General features: G+C 49.7%; 1 protein-coding gene across 4 annotated transcripts in view; it reads left to right on the top strand.

Moving 5' to 3' along the window:
• LOC138353124 (serine/threonine-protein phosphatase 2B catalytic subunit 2-like) overlaps positions 1-17,541 on the top strand; it is a 163,571-nt gene that overhangs the window by 123,291 nt on the left and 22,739 nt on the right. For all 4 annotated transcript variants that reach the window (XM_069305926.1, XM_069305925.1, XM_069305923.1 and 1 more), the window contains one exon: positions 8,437-8,640. In XM_069305926.1, the coding sequence (XP_069162027.1) occupies positions 8,437-8,640 (204 nt within the window). The remainder of the gene's footprint in view (positions 1-8,436; positions 8,641-17,541) is intronic.

Below are 17,541 nucleotides of genomic sequence, written 5' to 3'. Positions count from 1 at the left end.
CTCCTCCAAGGAGTGCCCTACCAACCGGGCTGTGGTGGGTATGTGGGCCTGCGGGCCACTCCAAACAACAGCCTAGTGGACCAAACTCTCAAAAGTCGAGCCTGGCCTCGGGCCGGGCTGGGGGAGTAGAAGAACTCCCAGAACCCCATCAACCAGGTAGGTTCTTTGTTGTGATGTGTTGGTGGTGAGGAGTTTTGGGTTGTGTGAGGGGGACGTGTTGAGGTTTGCTGGGTGTGTACCTGGCGGCGGACCCCACCTGTAATTATGAGGTGGGGGTGGCAGTAGAGAGGGTCCGTGTACACTGCTCAGGACCCGCCAGCAGCAGGGCCAGGGGGCTTCTCCATGCACCCCAGGAGTTTTAATGTGCGCACCCTTCCCCTCTCTTCATGCACATGTGATCTTGCCCTCTAATTATAATTAATGGCTTCTGATTTTGTAGAATTTCTTGTTTATAATTCATGGGGTTTGTTGGTTTTTGTCCCGGTGCCAGAGACGGGGGAGGGTTCGAGTACCGCCCGCCCTCCTAGACGGGGGAGGGTTCGAGTACCGCCCGCCCTCCTAGACGGGGGAGGGTTCGAGTACCGCCCGCCCTCCTAGACGGGGGAGGGTTCGAGTACCGCCCGCCCTCCTAGACGGGGGAGGGTTCGAGTACCGCCCGCCCTCCTAGACGGGGGAGGGTTCGAGTACCGCCCGCCCTCCTAGACGGGGGAGGGTTCGAGTACCGGCCGCCCTCCTAGACGGGGGAGGGTTCGAGTACCGCCCGCCCTCCTAGACGGGGGAGGGTTTCGAGTACCGCCCGCCCTCCTAATAACACGTCACATTTTGACGTATACTCTACTCAAGGCCAGAAACCGGCTTGCTAGAAAATAGTAACATCTCCCGAAAATGACATAATGGCCAGTTGTCTGTTCGTGGATCCTGCCAACCACCCGGGTTCGATCCCAGGCGCCGGCGAGAAACAATGGGCAGAGTTTCTTTCACCCTATGTCCCCTGTTACCTAGCAGTAAAATTGGTACCTGGGTGTTAGTCAGCTGTCACGGGCTGCTTCCTGGGGGTGGAGGCCTGGTCGAGGACCGGGCCGCAGGGACACTAAAGCCCCGAAATCATCTCAAGATAACCTCAAGAAGATCCTCTGGTAGGTTAGGATACGGCAATTTAGTACGACAATTTTTCTTGGCTTTGGGAACGCGGGTGAGAACGTGCTGTGGCGCTAGTGTCGTGTTGGGTGTGTGTTCCTTAGTAACACAGTTGGTCAATAACACGGTGGTTGGCAGCAGGGAGGAGGAGTGTTGTGACGCCCCCGTCTAGTACACTCAACACTCAGGCGGGGAGTCACAATAAACGTGGCTGAAGTATGTTGACCAGACCACACACTAGAAGGTGAAGGGACGACGACGACGACGTTTCGGTCCGTCCTGGACCATTCTCAAGTCGATTGTGATTGACAATCGACTTGAGAATGGTCCAGGACGGACCGAAACGTCGTCCCTTCATTATCTAATGTCGACACAGTCCACTCTCTTGGCTAGCCTGCATGCGTCGTTTAGAGAGGGGGGTTCGGGCTTGGGGAGGGGGGGGGGAATTCCAGAGTCTCTGCTAATTAAGGGATGATTTGTGATAGTAAGAGGTGCGCGCGCAACACGGGCTAAACAAACCTGTATTTCGTGCGTAATGCAAGCCTACATAACATGGGATTGGAGGGCACGAGGAGTAAGTTTGGTTAGGGTGGTTGTGCATGCCAATTATAAGGTTAAACCTCGCTAATTTGACGCTTGACACGCATCATGAACGTGCAGTATCATGACACCAGGTACACCATAGATGTACACCAGGTACACCATAGATGTACACCAGGTACACCATAGATGTACACCAGGTACACCATAGATGTACACCAGGTACACCATAGATGTACACCAGGTACACCATAGATGTACACCAGGTACACCATAGATGTACACCAGGTACACCATAGATGTACACCAGGTACACCATAGATGTACACCAGGTACACCATAGATGTACACCAGGTACACCATAGATGTACACCAGGTACACCATAGATGTACACCAGGTACACCATAGATGTACACCAGGTACACCATAGATGTACACCAGGTACACCATAGATGTACACCAGGTACACCATAGATGTACACCAGGTACACCATAGTACACCAGGTACACCATAGATGTACACCAGGTACACCATAGTACACCATAGTACACCAGGTACACCATAGATGTACACCAGGTACACCATAGATGTACACCAGGTACACCATAGATGTACACCAGGTACACAAGGTACACCATAGATGTACACCACTCAAAACACCCATGCATCTTGTACCACAACAAAGTGCACGCTACACAACCATAGTGAAACTTCTGGAGAGAAGTGTGTGTGTGTGTGTGTGTGTGTGTGTGTGTGTGTGACGCAATACCAGCATGGGTTCCCAGACGACGAATCTTGCTTCATATAATATGGCCTGGAGTAAGAGGAATCAGGATCCACCAAGAACAGATGGAGTACCTAAGACATAGGTCACCAGCAGAACTGCATTGGGGTTAGTGCTAGGTCCCATCTTGTTCCTGATACACGTAAATCAGTTACTACAAGGGATAGACTACTTCCTCCTCAATCTTTGCTAAGGTATCACTGGGACCGTCTTCTTGTCGAGCATAAACGTGACTGGAGGAAAATGTAGATGCAAGACTGAAAGATTTAAGCCTTGTGTCAATGAAAGATACAAAAGATATGATATGAATCGGCTATCAGCCGGGGGATAGCCGATTCCAGGCCGGCCTTGAAGGCTTGTTTACACTGATGAAGAGTAGTGCATTTTTCCTTGTTCTGAAGGTCCTGGATACAGTTGGTGAAAATGTTTTCCTTCATTTTTATCCCTTCTAACAGCGCTATTGGCTTCGTTGTTACAACGCTATTACAAACGTTGTTAACTTACACCGTTATTACTAACGGGCTGTGGTGGGTATGTGGGCCTGCGGGCCGCTGCAAGCAACAGCCTGGTGGACCAAAGTCTCACAAGTCAAGCCTGGCCTCGGGCCGGGCTTTGGGAGTAGAACTACTCCCAGAAACCCATCAACCAGGTAACCAGGCTATATTTTTAGTCATTCTCCCCAATTCCTGGGAAATCCCACCTGTTGGTGTGGGCGAATTGCATGCTATGACGAAAGGTTGTCTTCGCTTCTTAACGGGAAACATAATTTTCAATGTTGAATTGTAGACTCTAGAAATAATAATGTTGGACGACCTTTCGTTTAGTGAGCCAAACTAAGGAACGATAAGGTGGATTATGTGAACGTTCAAATAAAGAGGTGCCACTACAATGATTTCCGAACCTCTTGATAGTCCCAGCTTAAGTACTGTTCGATATTCATTTCACCTTTCAAAGCAGGAGACTTCTGAGATAAAAGGAATGTTGAGAACGTGTTGCGCGAACACGCATTAAATCGTCTAAATTACCGGGACAGTCTCAAATCAATTTATTATGGAATGAAGAAGAAATCAGAGCATACATGGACGGTACTGGGTCAGGTCCTAAATGTGCACAGTAAAACATACTTAAGTCTCCGTGGTGTAGTGGTAAGACACTCGCCTGGCGTTCCGCGAGCGCTATGTCATGGGTTCGTATCCTGGCCGGGGAGGATTTACTGGGCGCAAATCCTTAACTGTAGCCTCTGTTTAACGCAACAGTAAAATGTGTACTTGGATGAAAAAACGATTCTTCGCGGCGGGGATCGTATTCCAGGGACCTGCCCGAAACGCTACGCGTACTAGTGGCTGTACAACCATGTAACAACTCTTGTATATATCTCAAAAAAAAAAATATATATATGGAAGGGGAGTAGAGACGCTTATACACGGTGAACACACTGCGGGAATAGCAGTGACATGTGCCTCTTCATCCTCCACCTCCTACCAAATATAAAAATATTGCCCGGAGCCTCGGATGACATCGGGAACCTCGCTGCTGAAAGTGGCGGATTAGTCTGGCGTTACTTCTTAGCAACGCTGTGGTTAAATATCTGGTTAGTGCCATGACCTGGCTCCAGGCGGACCTGGAGAGAGCAACAGCAGCAGCCTTTACGGACTCCAGAAATTCTCTCTCCTCCTCCTCCTCCCGCCTCTCCCCTTCCCTGCTTTGTGCCACCCGCCACACCCTATACTTTGGTGATGTCGTGCACGTTACACGTCTCTGTGAGACATCATCTTTGCACGACGCCAGGGTGGGGGGGGGGGAGATTGCTGGCCGGCGGTACCAGGTATCTTTTGCCTATAAAAACGAGGACGAAGACATACACGCACGCGCACGTACATGTGTGTATACACGTACTTACGTGTGTATACACACGTACATACGTGTGTACACATACGTGTTTTTTTGTACTATTTGTGCCTGTAGAAGTGCTGTTAGATCTTGGACCCCGCCTTTCTAACCAATTTATTATTTCTCTTATTATGACTACTACATAAATTTCTCTAAAGCGCATGCACACATACATATCTAAGATCACAACACAAAGATCTAGGAGTTGATATCACACCAAACCTGTCTCCTGAAGCCTGTATAAAAAGAATGACATCTGCGGCGTATGCAAGGCTTGCTAACATCAGGACTGCCTTCAGGAACCTGTGTAAGGAATCATTCAGAACCTTGTATACCACATATGTAAGACCAATCCTGGAGTATGTGGCTCCAGCATGGAGCCCGTACCTTGTCAAGCACAAGACGGAGCTGGAAAAAGTTCAGGTATGCCACTAGGCTAGTCACAGAACTAAGAGGCATGAGAATCGAACCCAGGCCTTTAGGACTACGACCCCCGAGTGCTATCCACTCGGCTGCGAGGCCCCTATGCCGTGTGTGGGATGGAGAGAGAGAGAAGAGATGATGATGGGGGGGAGGGGAGCGGACGGGTGAATTGCAGAATCGTGTTCCTTACTCAAGAAAAAAACAAGATAGAAATTATATGTTGAAGAAACTTGAAGAGTCTTGCGTCACTCCTTCTCTGGTAATATAAGCAAACATGGCTTCCTTGTATTTTCATCAGGTGATATTTTCTTCTTGTCTAATTTTTATTACGGCCTTCGATGCTTTGGGACGAGGGGAGGCGGCTAGTATACAAGTTTCTTTTTCTTCTTGTGCAGCCGGGGCTTTGGGGTCACCACCTGCGCCATATATTTATGGGGTCACCGACTGTAATCTACAGATTGTTGGGGGCGGCATTACTGTCACTAATAATAACAGGCGGTGTAACGGTGACTGCCTTGTACATTGTTGGTGATTATGGGTATTAGCAGCTATATATTGTGTCATTCGTTAGTGACTGTTGCATGTTGTTTGGTGGGTTGGGGGGGGGGGGGAGGGGGCACGGGGAGCCGGTAGTGAACTTACCTGGCACAGGAGCGGGGTGTGTGTGTGTGTGTGTGTGTGTGTGTGTGTGTGTGTGTGTGTGTACTCACCTAGTTGTACTCACCTAGTTGTGTTTGCGGGGGTTGAGCTCTGGCTCTTTGGTCCCGCCTCTCAACCGTCAATCAACAGGTGTACAGATTCCTGAGCCTATCGGGCTCTGTCATATCTACACTTGAAACTGTGTATGGAGTCAGCCTCCACCACATCACCCCCTAATGCATTCCATTTGTCAACCACTCTGACACTAAAAAAGTTCTTTCTAATATCTCTGTGGGGTCACTCAGTCAGTGACCTGACCCAACATGAGCCAGAGTCCTGACTTTGTTGCTGTTGTGTGTGTGTATGTATGTGTGTGTGTGTGTGTGTGTGTGTGTGTGTGTGTGTGTGTGTCTGTCTGTCTGTCTGTCTGTCTGAGTGTCTGAGACTGACTGACTGACTGACAACACTTCTTTTGTGTCTAAGTCTGCAGACACAATGCTCTCTTCTGTCATGTTAGGGATTCTTATCATCTTATTGATTGGTCTTCTTCTAAAATAATCTTTCCTGCTTCTACTCTACACAGACGCCGTCTTGTCAACACAGCTCTGATAACAACCTACCCAACATGAGCCAGAGTCCTGACTTTGTTGCTGTTGACTTTTCCCTTTCACAGTAGATGCTGAAATGCTCTAATGTTTCTAACAAGTGTGACCTAACAGGCCTTTCTTCTCCCCTGCTTCCCTGTCTCGCCACATACTCTGGTAACATGCCTCAACTCCTCTCACGAGCGACGATGCCAACATGCCCACGTTCCGCACGCAAACATGGAATTCCTTGTAAGCAAGCGCTTACATAACTCCCGTGTGTGGGTGTGGGTGGGTGGGTGCGTTGGTATACACTCGTCCGTACTCGCTCTTAAAGATGCAGGAGGCGAATCCGGATATAGCGCCATGGAGAGGGGGTATATGCCTATAGTTACGCAGGCGAGGAGTCACAATAACGTGGCTAAAGTATGTTGACCAGACCACACACTAGAAGGTGAAGGGACGACGACGTTTCGGTCCGTCCTGGACCATTCTCAAGTCGATTGTTAATTTAGTAGCGGATGTTACGGACGATCCAAGGTAGCCCCATTGATGAAGGGAGCCACGTATGCCTGGAAGAGGTTGCCGTGCGAGCTAGCTGCTGCTCTGGAGGATTCACGAAGCGGTTACGTGATCACTTAAGAGTTGTCCCACCTTATCTTCCTCCATGGCGGCTACGTCGGTATTCAGGAACAGTTTACCAGCACGGAAACCCGTAAGGACGCCCCCCAGCGGGCTAAGGTGACGACGGAGCACTCACAGCACGACATAAGACACAAGTTTACTATATATACAGCCCCTGGTTGGCGCCAAGATGCCTTCGCCGGCGGGCCAGTCATGCAGGATATAAATGCACTGTGTCTGGCTCGCAATTACTATATTTCTATGAAAGTAAAAGTATCAGATAGTCAATCAACAATTGTACTTCAACACGCTGGCTTGACCAAACAACCAATTATACTTAATTCCTGAGTAAAGCTCAAAACTAAATGCTTGCTCGCCAGCCCGCCCGCCCGAGCTCCTGGTGTGTACTTGCCTAGTTGTGCTTGTGGGGGTTGAGCTTTGGCGCTTTGGTCCCGCCTCTCTCTCATGTGTGTGTGTGTGTGTGTGTGTGTGTGTGTGATCATTGTTTACAAACATCAGCTGATAAGATTTCTCATACGAGATTGGCCCTTCCATTGATGGAGCTGTGTCGAGCAACAGGTTTTGAAATCTTGCCTTCACTCTTGACTGGTGAACTACGACCCGAAGCTTAAAACTTTTACCTGCCTACGAAATAAGTTTTGAATGAAGAGTTCAAAGACTCGTCTCCCTGTAGGCCTCCTAAGAGCCGTTGTAATACAAAGAGTTCTGACCGTGAGGGTTTGTGAATCAATGTCGTGATGTCAGAGAGAGGTGCTGGACCAATCATTCTGTGTTAGATATGTGCGTCTGCAAGCGCTCCAAGCAACAGCCTGTTGGACCAAGCTCTCGTAAGTCGAGGGGTCGGGCTTGGGGAACAGAACCACCCCCGGAATCCCATCCAGGTAGAGGTGCCAGGGACGTGGGATTGGTTGTCCAGGGGCAACAACGAGCACAAGCAACAGCTTGGTGGACCAAACTCTCACAAGTCGAGCCTGGCCTCGGGCCGGGCTTGGGGAGTAGAAGACCTCCCAGAACCCCATCAACCAGGTATCAAGCAGCACCCTGAAGGCTGTTCCTTGAAAGACTATCACACGACTTGGTAATGATCCAGGACGGACCGAAACGTCGGCGCTTCTCCATCTTCTTGAGGTGGGGTTTGGTCATCATTTCTTCAGCCACGTTATTGTGACGCGTCTGTTTTCCCTTCAATGAAAAACAGCTTGGTAAAAAAGATCTTTCGTGGAGGATGTGTGTGGAATATCATTAACTTTTCCAAAAGCTTACTGCGGGGCACCAGTTATCACGCGAATGACGCCAGCTCAAAATTGAAGTGTTTCCGCTAGCTTGAAGACTGTCTCCAGAAGACGATGTGGAGGGAGTTCATGATATTCTTCTAGCTCATATTTAATTTAGTCACGGATAGTAATCAGAGGAAGGGGCAAGAAGAGAGCTTCATAAATATAATGTATTTGACGAACTGTGTATTCTCGCAGACAGCATTGTGGTCTACTGTGACCCGAATATGGATCAGGTACCCTTTTTAAAGCGACTAATTTAGTAAAATTATTGATTGGTGTTCATGGGGCGACTGGATAGATTATGTAATCTTGGACTACAAGCCACATTATTGTACTTTTTGTCAGATATTTCAGATCGCGATCATTTGCGATAACGTTCAGTGTGTTGCCTGCCTGCCTGCCTGCTTGCGCCTCTCCTCCCCCCTTTCTCTCTCTCCCCCCCCCCCCCCCCGTGTGTGTTCCTCTCAAGCAACATGTGTGTTCTTGTAGTGATGGTGCTATTCTTCTCGTTACAGGTGTGCCGTTCCCACCGTCACATAAGTTAACATGTACAGAAGTGTTCGATCCCAAGACGGGCAAGCCCAAGTTCGAGTGGCTGAAGAACCACTTCATCCTGGAGGGCCGCATCGACGAGGCGGCGGCCCTTCGCATCATCAACGAGGGAGCCGCCCTTCTTCGTCAGGAGAAGACCATGATCGATATTGAGGCGCCCGTCACTGGTGAGTACTTGGTTCCTTCTTGTTGCCTCCAAGTGTTTATTCCAGGGCTCCAGCGCCGTCGTCGTCACCACCATCAAAAGTACCACCATCGAAAGTGGTTGTAGTGGGTATGTGGGCCTGTGGGTCGCTTCAAGCAACAGTCTGTTGGACCAAGTTATCACAAGTCGTGCCTGGCCCCAAGCCGGGTTCGGGTAGTAGAACAACTCCCGAAATCCTCTCCAGGTATATGCACCTTGAGGTTACCTTTGAGGTGCTTCCGGGGCTTAGCGTCCCCGCGGCCCGGTCGTCGACCAGGCCTCCTGGTTGCTGGACTGCTCCAGGTATTCCACCCGTCGTCGTCAAATGTTCTTGCTCTGCGTCACGTTGGTTTTCTTCCTCAGGGAGTTTACATCGCAGAGATCTTGAAAAATAACATGCCGGTGTCCATCAAAATAATTTTGTGCGCGAAGACATCAATGATTTCCGTAAAGATCTTCGACTGATGCCTTTTAACATTAATCTGCTAAAAAGTGTTCTGGTGAACAAATTCCGACTTTAAATTTATTCCGGTGGAGAAAAAATTACATAAATTATTAGTTTTATAGCCAGATTCCTATTTAAGTAAGGGTTGAGATTTGTTCAGATTTATTCTGCTGGAAACCATTAACAGCGAAGGGGAAATGTGGTGAATTTTGTTTTCTTAAGATTTATTCTTGTGGAAGTGGATAATAATGAAGGAGCCCTGAGACGTATTTAGATTTATTCAGGTGGTCATTAGTAGTGGAGGAATTCTGGGGAAATACATTGTTGGTGTGATGGTATCATCCAAAGGATACCTGATCAACCAGGCTGTGACTCATACGTCATACGTGTCCAACAGCCTGGTTGATTAGTCCAGCAACCAGGAGGCCTGGTCGACGACCGGGCCGCGGGGACGCTAAGCCCCGGAAGCACCTCAAGGTAGGTGTGTATTCTTCACGAGGGCCTCCATGGCGCAGTAGGCTGCACGTTCACAACATGGTCTCCTGAGTGTGTGCACAAGTCCTACATAAGGGTAAGCTTTTATTTTATCAAGTGTGTGTACTCGCCTGTCTGTATCTGTTGGCTCGAGCTTCAGCTCTTGGGCCCAGGGTTTCGACTTTTAATCGACTGGCGTATCGGGTTCATATTTGGCTCTGTTGTATCTACATTTAAAGCTGTGTGTGGATTTTGCATTCAACACTTGGCGCATTCCAGTTGTTCACTACTGACACGGAACAAAAATTGTGTGTGTGTGTCATTTGGGTACTTCCATATGTACGTGTACTATCCCCCCCGCTAAATAGTTTGTCAGTCTCTGCCCTGTTTATTCCCATAAGTATTTTGTATGTGGTAATCATGTCTTCTCTCCCAGTAACGTGAGATTTAACACCTGTAACATTTTCTCGTAGCTCATACCTCTCAGCTCTGGGACTAGTCTGGTGGCAAGCTTCTGAACGTTCTCAAGCCTTGTTTCGTGTTTGAGATAAGGACGCTTGTTCTGCATATAACTGAATTGGTCTGACATAAACTAGAGAGATTGTGCCTCATTGCTCAGAGTCCTTCAGGCAGTTCTTATATTACCCAACCTCCCATGTGCAGCTGATGAAATTCTTTTGATGAGGAATTCTGGTGGTATTGAGGGTAATGTCAGTATCACGCCTTTATAGGGAACCTCCGTCTTTGTCTTATTCCAGTACCCAGCTTCATTACTTTACTGGAATAGCTTCATTGCTAAAGTTAACTTCTAGCAGCCCACTTGAGGGACCATATTCTAATTGTGTACAGGTCCTCTTTTAAAAGTTTCGTGTAGTCTTTGTATTTAAACCTCATCATTTTTGCATTGAGAGGAAGGACTCTTATATCGCCTCATCGGTGGTTCACATAGATGAACCAATGTGGTCGGCCCCAGAACTGGCACTTGGAGCACTCTACTGGCAACATCTCCCCCACTCTGAGGTGTCTGACCGTTTTCTGTTGCTGAGGTACTCCCTTATCTACTAGAGTACCTTCACCTAGACTACGGGCTCACCATAGCCCGTGCTACTTGGAACTGTTCCAGGTAGCGAATCTTTAACAACAACAACCACCACCTGTTTCTCTCTCTCTCCTCTCTCTCTCTCTCTCTCTCTCTCTCTCTCTCTCTCTCTCTCTCTCTCTCTCTCTCTCTCTCTCTCTCTCTCATCTCTCTCTCTCTCTCTCTCTCTCTCTCTCTCTCTCTCTCTCTCTCTCTCTCTCTCTCTCTCTCTCTCTCTCTCTCTCTCTCTCTCTCTCTCTCTCTCTCATCCTCTCTCTCTCTCTCTCTCTCCTCTCTCTCTCTCTCTCTCTCTCTCTCTCTCTCTCTCTCTCTCTCTCTCTCTCCTCTCTCTCTCTCTCTCTCTCTCTCCTCTCTCTCTCTCTCTCTCTCTCTCTCTCTCCTCTCTCTCTCTCTCTCTCTCTCTCTCTCTCTCTCTCTCTCTCTCTCTCTCTCTCTCTCTCTCTCTCTCTCTCTCTCTCTCTCTCTCTCTCTCTCTCTCTCTCTCCTCTCTCTCTCTCTCTCTCTCTCTCTCTCTCTCTCTCTCTCTCTCTCTCTCTCTCTCTCTCTCTCTCTCTCTCTCTCTCTCTCTCTCTCTCTCTCTCTCTCTCTCTCTCTCTCTCTCTCTCTCTCTCTCTCTCTCTCTCTCTCTCTCTCTCTCTCTCTCTCTCTCTCTCTCTCTCTCTCTCTCTCTCTCTCTCTCTCTCTCTCTCTCTCTCTCTCTCTCTCTCTCTCTCTCTCTCTCTCTCTCTCTCTCTCTCTCTCTCTCTCTCTCTCTCTCTCTCTCTCTCTCTCTCTCTCTCTCTCTCTCTCTCTCTCTCTCTCTCTCTCTCTCTCTCTCTCTCTCTCTCTCTCTCTCTCTCTCTCTCTCTCTCTCTCTCTCTCTCTCTCTCTCTCTCTCTCTCTCTCTCTCTCTCTCTCTCTCTCTCTCTCTCTCTCTCTCTCTCTCTCTCTCTCTCTCTCTCTCTCTCTCTCTCTCTCTCTCTCTCTCTCTCTCTCTCTCTCTCTCTCTCTCTCTCTCTCTCTCTCTCTCTCTCTCTCTCTCTCTCTCTCTCTCTCTCTCTCTCTCTCTCTCTCTCTCTCTCTCTCTCTCTCTCTCTCTCTCTCTCTCTCTCTCTCTCTCTCTCTCTCTCTCTCTCTCTCTCTCTCTCTCTCTCTCTCTCTCTCTCTCTCTCTCTCTCTCTCTCTCTCTCTCTCTCTTTTTTTTTTATTTTTTTTTTTTTTTTTGTGTGTGTGTGTGAGGCAGGGAGAGAGGGTAAGCACTTGAACAGGGGCCTTTTTTGTTTAAAAGATATTCATTAGTGTTGAAAAGTAACCGGCGTAGCAGCTGTGGATTCGTCATTGTGACCAAAACTGTTTTCTTTCAGTTGGTGTAGGTGATGGAAATCTGGAAGTCTTGTACGCAGTTTGCTGCGACTATGGAAGTTGGTCTGGTGTAGGTGGGGGAGAGGCGGTTCTCTAGTATTGTGCAACTTAAGAGTCTAGTACAAGCTTGTGGAGACAAGGAGGGGGCTGGGGTGGGTGTCCATTAGTGGAGGACGTAGTCTTATTAAAGGGGTGAATGGGGAAGGAGTAGGTGGAGGGGCGGAGGACAGTTGGGGACGTTGGGGGTGTGGATAGGGGCGGGGCGGGGGAGAGGATATGAGAGTTGGTGGCAGGTGGTGTGTGACTCCTGCGGCCGCTAGATCAATACTGGCTCGCCACCGTCCTCCCCACCCACTACTTCCACCTACTGCTCCCTCTTCCTTCCCCTCTCTTTCTTTCTCTCTTTCCCTCTTTCCCTCTCCTTCTCTTTCCCTCTTTCCCTCTCCTTCTCTTTCCCTCTTTCTCTCTCTCCCTCTTTCTCTCTCTCCCTCCCTCTTTTTTTCTCTTTCTTTCTCTTTCTCTTTCTTTCTCTTTCTCTCTCTCCCTCCCTCTTTTTTTCTCTTTCTTTCTCTTTTTCTCTTTCTTTCTCTTTCTCTTTCCCTCTTTCTCTCTTCCTCTGCCAATAGGGAGTAAGGTTACCATAAGCCATCGTTGTACAGAACATCGTCAACACAGACGGACTACGGCTGTGCACATTGCACCATTAATGGCTCAACTAGTGCCGGAGGCCAGGTAGAAGTAGTCTCTGGAAACCTACAGAATCTCCCGAAGGTGGTGCATGATGATGAGTGTTAGGGTAGTGAGAAGTTCCGGGCCACCAACACCAATAACCTCGTGGATCAGGCTATCGCCGGGAGAGGGCTGTCCTCGGGTCGGGTTGCCAGAGTCAAGTGTGTCCAAACAGACTAAAGGGGAAGGGCTGTGAACCGTAGCTAATATATATTTTTTCTCGACTCGTTTTTTTAATAAAGTTTTCAGTCTTTCCCGTCTGGCCTCGGGCCGGGCTTGGGGAGTAGAACAACTCCCAGAACCCCATCAACCAGGTATCTGATTCGTGACGTTTCTTAGTCGTTGTACTAAAGTTCCTTACCCCCTGTCTTGTGTCTCTTCCCCCTCCCCCCTGTCAACTGGGTTGCTGGTTCTACCAGGCAGGAGGGCTTGCTACTGATCCATCCCCGTGTGACCTGACCCGGAGGGGAACTGCTTGCACCACGCTGAAATAATTCCTTAAGAAACCGCATGCGTGTGTTCGTGCCTAGTTGTGCTTGCGGGGCTTGAGCTTGGGTTCTTTGGTCCCGCGTCTCGACCGTCAGTCTACTGGTGTACAGGTTCGAGCTTCTCGAGTTCTGTTATATCAACATTTGAAACTGTGTATGGAGTCGGCCTCCACCACATCACACCACAGTGTGCTGTGGTGTGTTTTGGCTCCATGATGGTTGTTGGGCAGTAGGGCGCCTGACAGCTGGGTGGACAGCGCTTCGGATTCGTAGTCCTTAGGTTCTGGGTTCGATTCCCGGTGGAGGCGGAGACAAATTGGCAAAATGTTTTTTTCACCCTTATGCCCCTGTTACCTAGCAGTAAATAGGTACCTGGGAGTTACAGCTGCTACGGGCTGCTTCCTGGGGGTGTGTAACAAAAAGGAGGCCTCGTCAACATATTCTTAGTCACTTGGTAGTTTCTATCGACTTGCGCCAAAATATTTCTAGAAGAAAATAATTTTGTTTTCTCGTGTTCCCAGCAAGTCGATCTTCATATTAGCCTTGGTCGACGACCGGGCCGCGGGGACGCTAAGCCCCGGAAGCACCTCAAGGTAAGGTAACCCGGCAAGTGATGTTTGCCCTGATGAGATGTTTTTATTTCCATAGACTCATTCATATTATAATATTCATATACTGCCGGAACAACCGTGGACATCTTCAAGAAAAAACTGGACTGTTTTCCAACAAGTTCCGGATCAACCGGGCTGTGGTGGGTATGTGGTTCTGCGGGCCGCTCCAAGCAACAGCCTGGTGGACCAAACTCTCACAAGTCAAGCCTGGCCTCGGGCCGGGCTTGGGGAGTAGAAGAACTCCCAGAACCCCATCAACCAGGTATCAACCAGGTAATTAAGTAACTTGATGGATAAGAGACAACAAAACTTTGATAACTCTGAAAGTCTCTTTATAGATGTAAGTACAAAAATTGGTGTAGATGTACGTGTATAAAGATGGACTAATTATCATTGGTGTAGACCGCCAGGTACCGGGGCATCAGTAGGCCGCCAGGTACCGGGGCATCAGTAGGCCGCCAGGTACCGGGGCATCAGTAGGCCGCCAGGTACCGGGGCATCAGTAGGCCGCCAGGTACCGGGGCATCAGTAGGCCGCCAGGTACCGGGGCATCAGTAGGCCGCCAGGTACCGGGGCATCAGTAGGCCGCCAGGTACCGGGGCATCAGTAGGCCGCCAGGTACCGGGGCATCAGTAGGCCGCCAGGTACCGGGCCATCAGTAGGCCGCCAGGTACCGGGGCCATCAGTAGGCCGCCAGGTACCGGGGCATCAGTAGGCCGCCAGGTACCGGGGCATCAGTAGGCCGCCAGGTACCGGGGCATCAGTAGGCCGGCGGGTACCGGGGCATCAGTAGGCCGCCGGGTACCGGGCCATCAGTAGGCCGGCGGGTACCGGGGCCATCAGTAGGCCAGGGTCAAAATGATCTCATGATTTGAATTCAGAAACATAGCTTTCCCGGCGCGTGTCTTGGCTTCTGCTCAGCTGAGTGGCTACAAGTGTGGTCACATGCTGAGCCAACTGGTCTTGGCTAGGCCCGGGCTTGGTTATTACTACATTAAACGGATTAATACATGTTGTAGCTAGACCTGTTGTATCTTTTTTTATAGCTGGCTGTGTGATGTATTTACATGGCGGCGCCCACGCTCGACAACGAGAAGGGTGCAGAAATTTAGGGCACACTTGAGCACAACTTAACTGCTTTGCAATACCTGCGCATGTTTGCGCTTGCTTGCTTGCTTGCTTGATGAATTGCAAGATCAATATGAAGTAGTCTAATGGTAGAGTGGAGCGCGCTCGCGCCTTGGATCACTGGCCATTATAAACTGCCTCCATCCACCTCTTGTGACTCGGGGTACAGGAAGACTATAGGGCCTCCCAGGTGGCCACTGGTGTGGTGGTGGGCCCAGGTGGCCACTGGTGGTGTGGTAGCGGGCCCCAGGTGGCCACTGGTGTGGTGGTGGCCCCAGGTGGCCACTGGTGGTGTGGTAGCGGGCCCCAGGTGGCCACTGGTGTGGTGGTGGCCCCAGGTGGCCACTGGTGGTGTGGTAGCGGGCCCCAGGTGGCCACTGGTGGTGTGGTAGCGGGCCCCAGGTGGCCACTGGTGGTGTGGTAGCGGGCCCCAGGTGGCCACTGGTGGTGTGGTAGCGGGCCCCAGGTGGCCACTGGTGTGGTGGTGGCCCCAGGTGGCCACTGGTGGTGTGGTAGCGGGCCCCAGGTGGCCACTGGTGTGGTGGTGGCCCCAGGTGGCCACTGGTGGTGTGGTAGCGGGCCCCAGGTGGCCACTGGTGGTGTGGTAGCGGGCCCCAGGTGGCCACTGGTGTGGTGGTGGCCCCAGGTGGCCACTGGTGGTGTGGTAGCGGGCCCCAGGTGGCCACTGGTGTGGTGGCGGCCCCAGGTGGCCACTGGTGTGGTGGTGGCCCCAGGTGGCCACTGGTGTGGTGGTGGCCCCAGGTGGCCACTGGTGTGGTGGTGGGCCCCAGGTGGCCACTAACCATGACCCGGCTAGAGTAGGTAACAAAGGGAGTGTAACTTCGTAGGGCTTGCAGCCCAACTCCCTCCCTACTTGGTACTCTCTCCACCGCTATAATGTGAATGTTAAACCTTGGCAGTATATTTTTTTAAATTTAAAAATGGTCGTTAGTAATCCAGGTATTCCGGCAATTAATGTTCAGCATGTACGCAAACTTAAGTCATTAATGTACAAACTTTTATTAATAAGGTCTTTGAATGTGAATAATAATAATAATAATTGACGATTTGACCTCTTGAATGTTGAACATCTTAGGTCTCATAATGTACATAATATCACCCATTGCAAAGTAATTGGAAAGTTTAACTTTAATGCTTTAATAAAATAAACACTTAGTCCAAGGCTCTTGAACACTCTCTGTGTATATTTAAAGAGCATAACAAACCGACCTCTTATGGTGTTGAAGATGGACTTGATAAACGCCTCCAAATGATGCCTGATCAGTCTGGCTGGAATTTCTATGTCAAGACTGCTTGTAGCAGTGTCCAGCAGTATAGTTGGAAGGTATTGGAGGTGCTCGTCCCAAATTTGCACGATAAAATAACATATTAGTGAAAGACATGGTAGGAAATGCAGGAACCCTGTTGGGTGTAGATGTTGAATTAAGGTCCTACCTTGAGGTACTTCCGGGGCTTAGCGTCCGCGCGGCCCGGTCGTCGACCAGGCCTCCTGGTTGCTGGACTGGTCAACCAGGCTGTTGGACGCGGCTGCTCGCAGCCTAACGTGCGAATCACAACGTGGGTGATCAGATATCATTTGGAAATGCTTATCCAGTTCTCTTGAACACTGTGAGGGGTCGGCCAGTTATGTCCCTTATGTTTAGTGGAAGAGTGTTGAACAGTCTCGGGCCTCTGATGTTGATAGTCGGGAGACCTTAGGAGAACGGGCTGCCCTCTCCCACTCTTGCTACCATTACACACAGAGATCACACTAACGTGATGCATCAAATGAACAAATCCACAAGGGCCGTGACGAGGATTCGAACCTGCGTCCGGGAGCATCCCAGACACTGCCTTAATCGACTGAGCTACGACAGGGTTAAAAGGGTTGAAATCGAAGTTCTACTGAACTTCGCAGGTTCGAATCCTCGTCATGGCCCTTGTGGATTTGTTCTTACTACCACTCCTTCATATTGAGTGCATGAAGCTGCACCAATGACCGACCTGTTCGCATCCCGCCCGTCCTCCTAAGGTTTCCCAACGTCAAGAAACTGTCGCACTAAAGTGTCCTTATCCTAACCTACCAGAGGACCCAAAACCTACCAGAGGACAGTATGTCAATTCCGCGAGCCGCTACCATTTTCTGGTACGACAATTTTTGGCCTTGGGTAGAGTCTAGGTCTAAATGCGACGTTTTGGTTGGGTTGTCGCACTGTGGGGTATGCCATTTATTGTATGGATACCTTCTCTTGTCACCCTCGTGTCACTCAACTAACTTCACATCGCATCATTTTGCCGCAAGGGTTCCATTAATTGATGAATATTTAAATCACTCGTGAGGTGGCACGAGTATGAATACCCCCTTAAGAGCAGCGTTCCATGTGAAGCTTGCTTTGTGGGCTATTCATGCCCGTGCTCCAGTGACTTAAATCATCAATCATGTATGTGTATCTTGCTTTTTGTGCCTCAATCGGGAATGAGGTACACGCCCCACGTTTTGGTCACGTCTCCGTTACAATGGTGACGGTCATGCAGATAGCCAGCCTCGTGATTGATGATTGATGAAGAT

The sequence above is a fragment of the Procambarus clarkii genome, chromosome 56 (assembly GCF_040958095.1).
Source record: "Procambarus clarkii isolate CNS0578487 chromosome 56, FALCON_Pclarkii_2.0, whole genome shotgun sequence".
In the NCBI taxonomy this organism is placed as follows: Eukaryota; Metazoa; Arthropoda; class Malacostraca; order Decapoda; family Cambaridae; genus Procambarus; species Procambarus clarkii.
The sequence above is the reverse complement of the archived record's forward strand: the minus strand, read 5'-3'. Positions and strand labels throughout refer to the sequence as shown.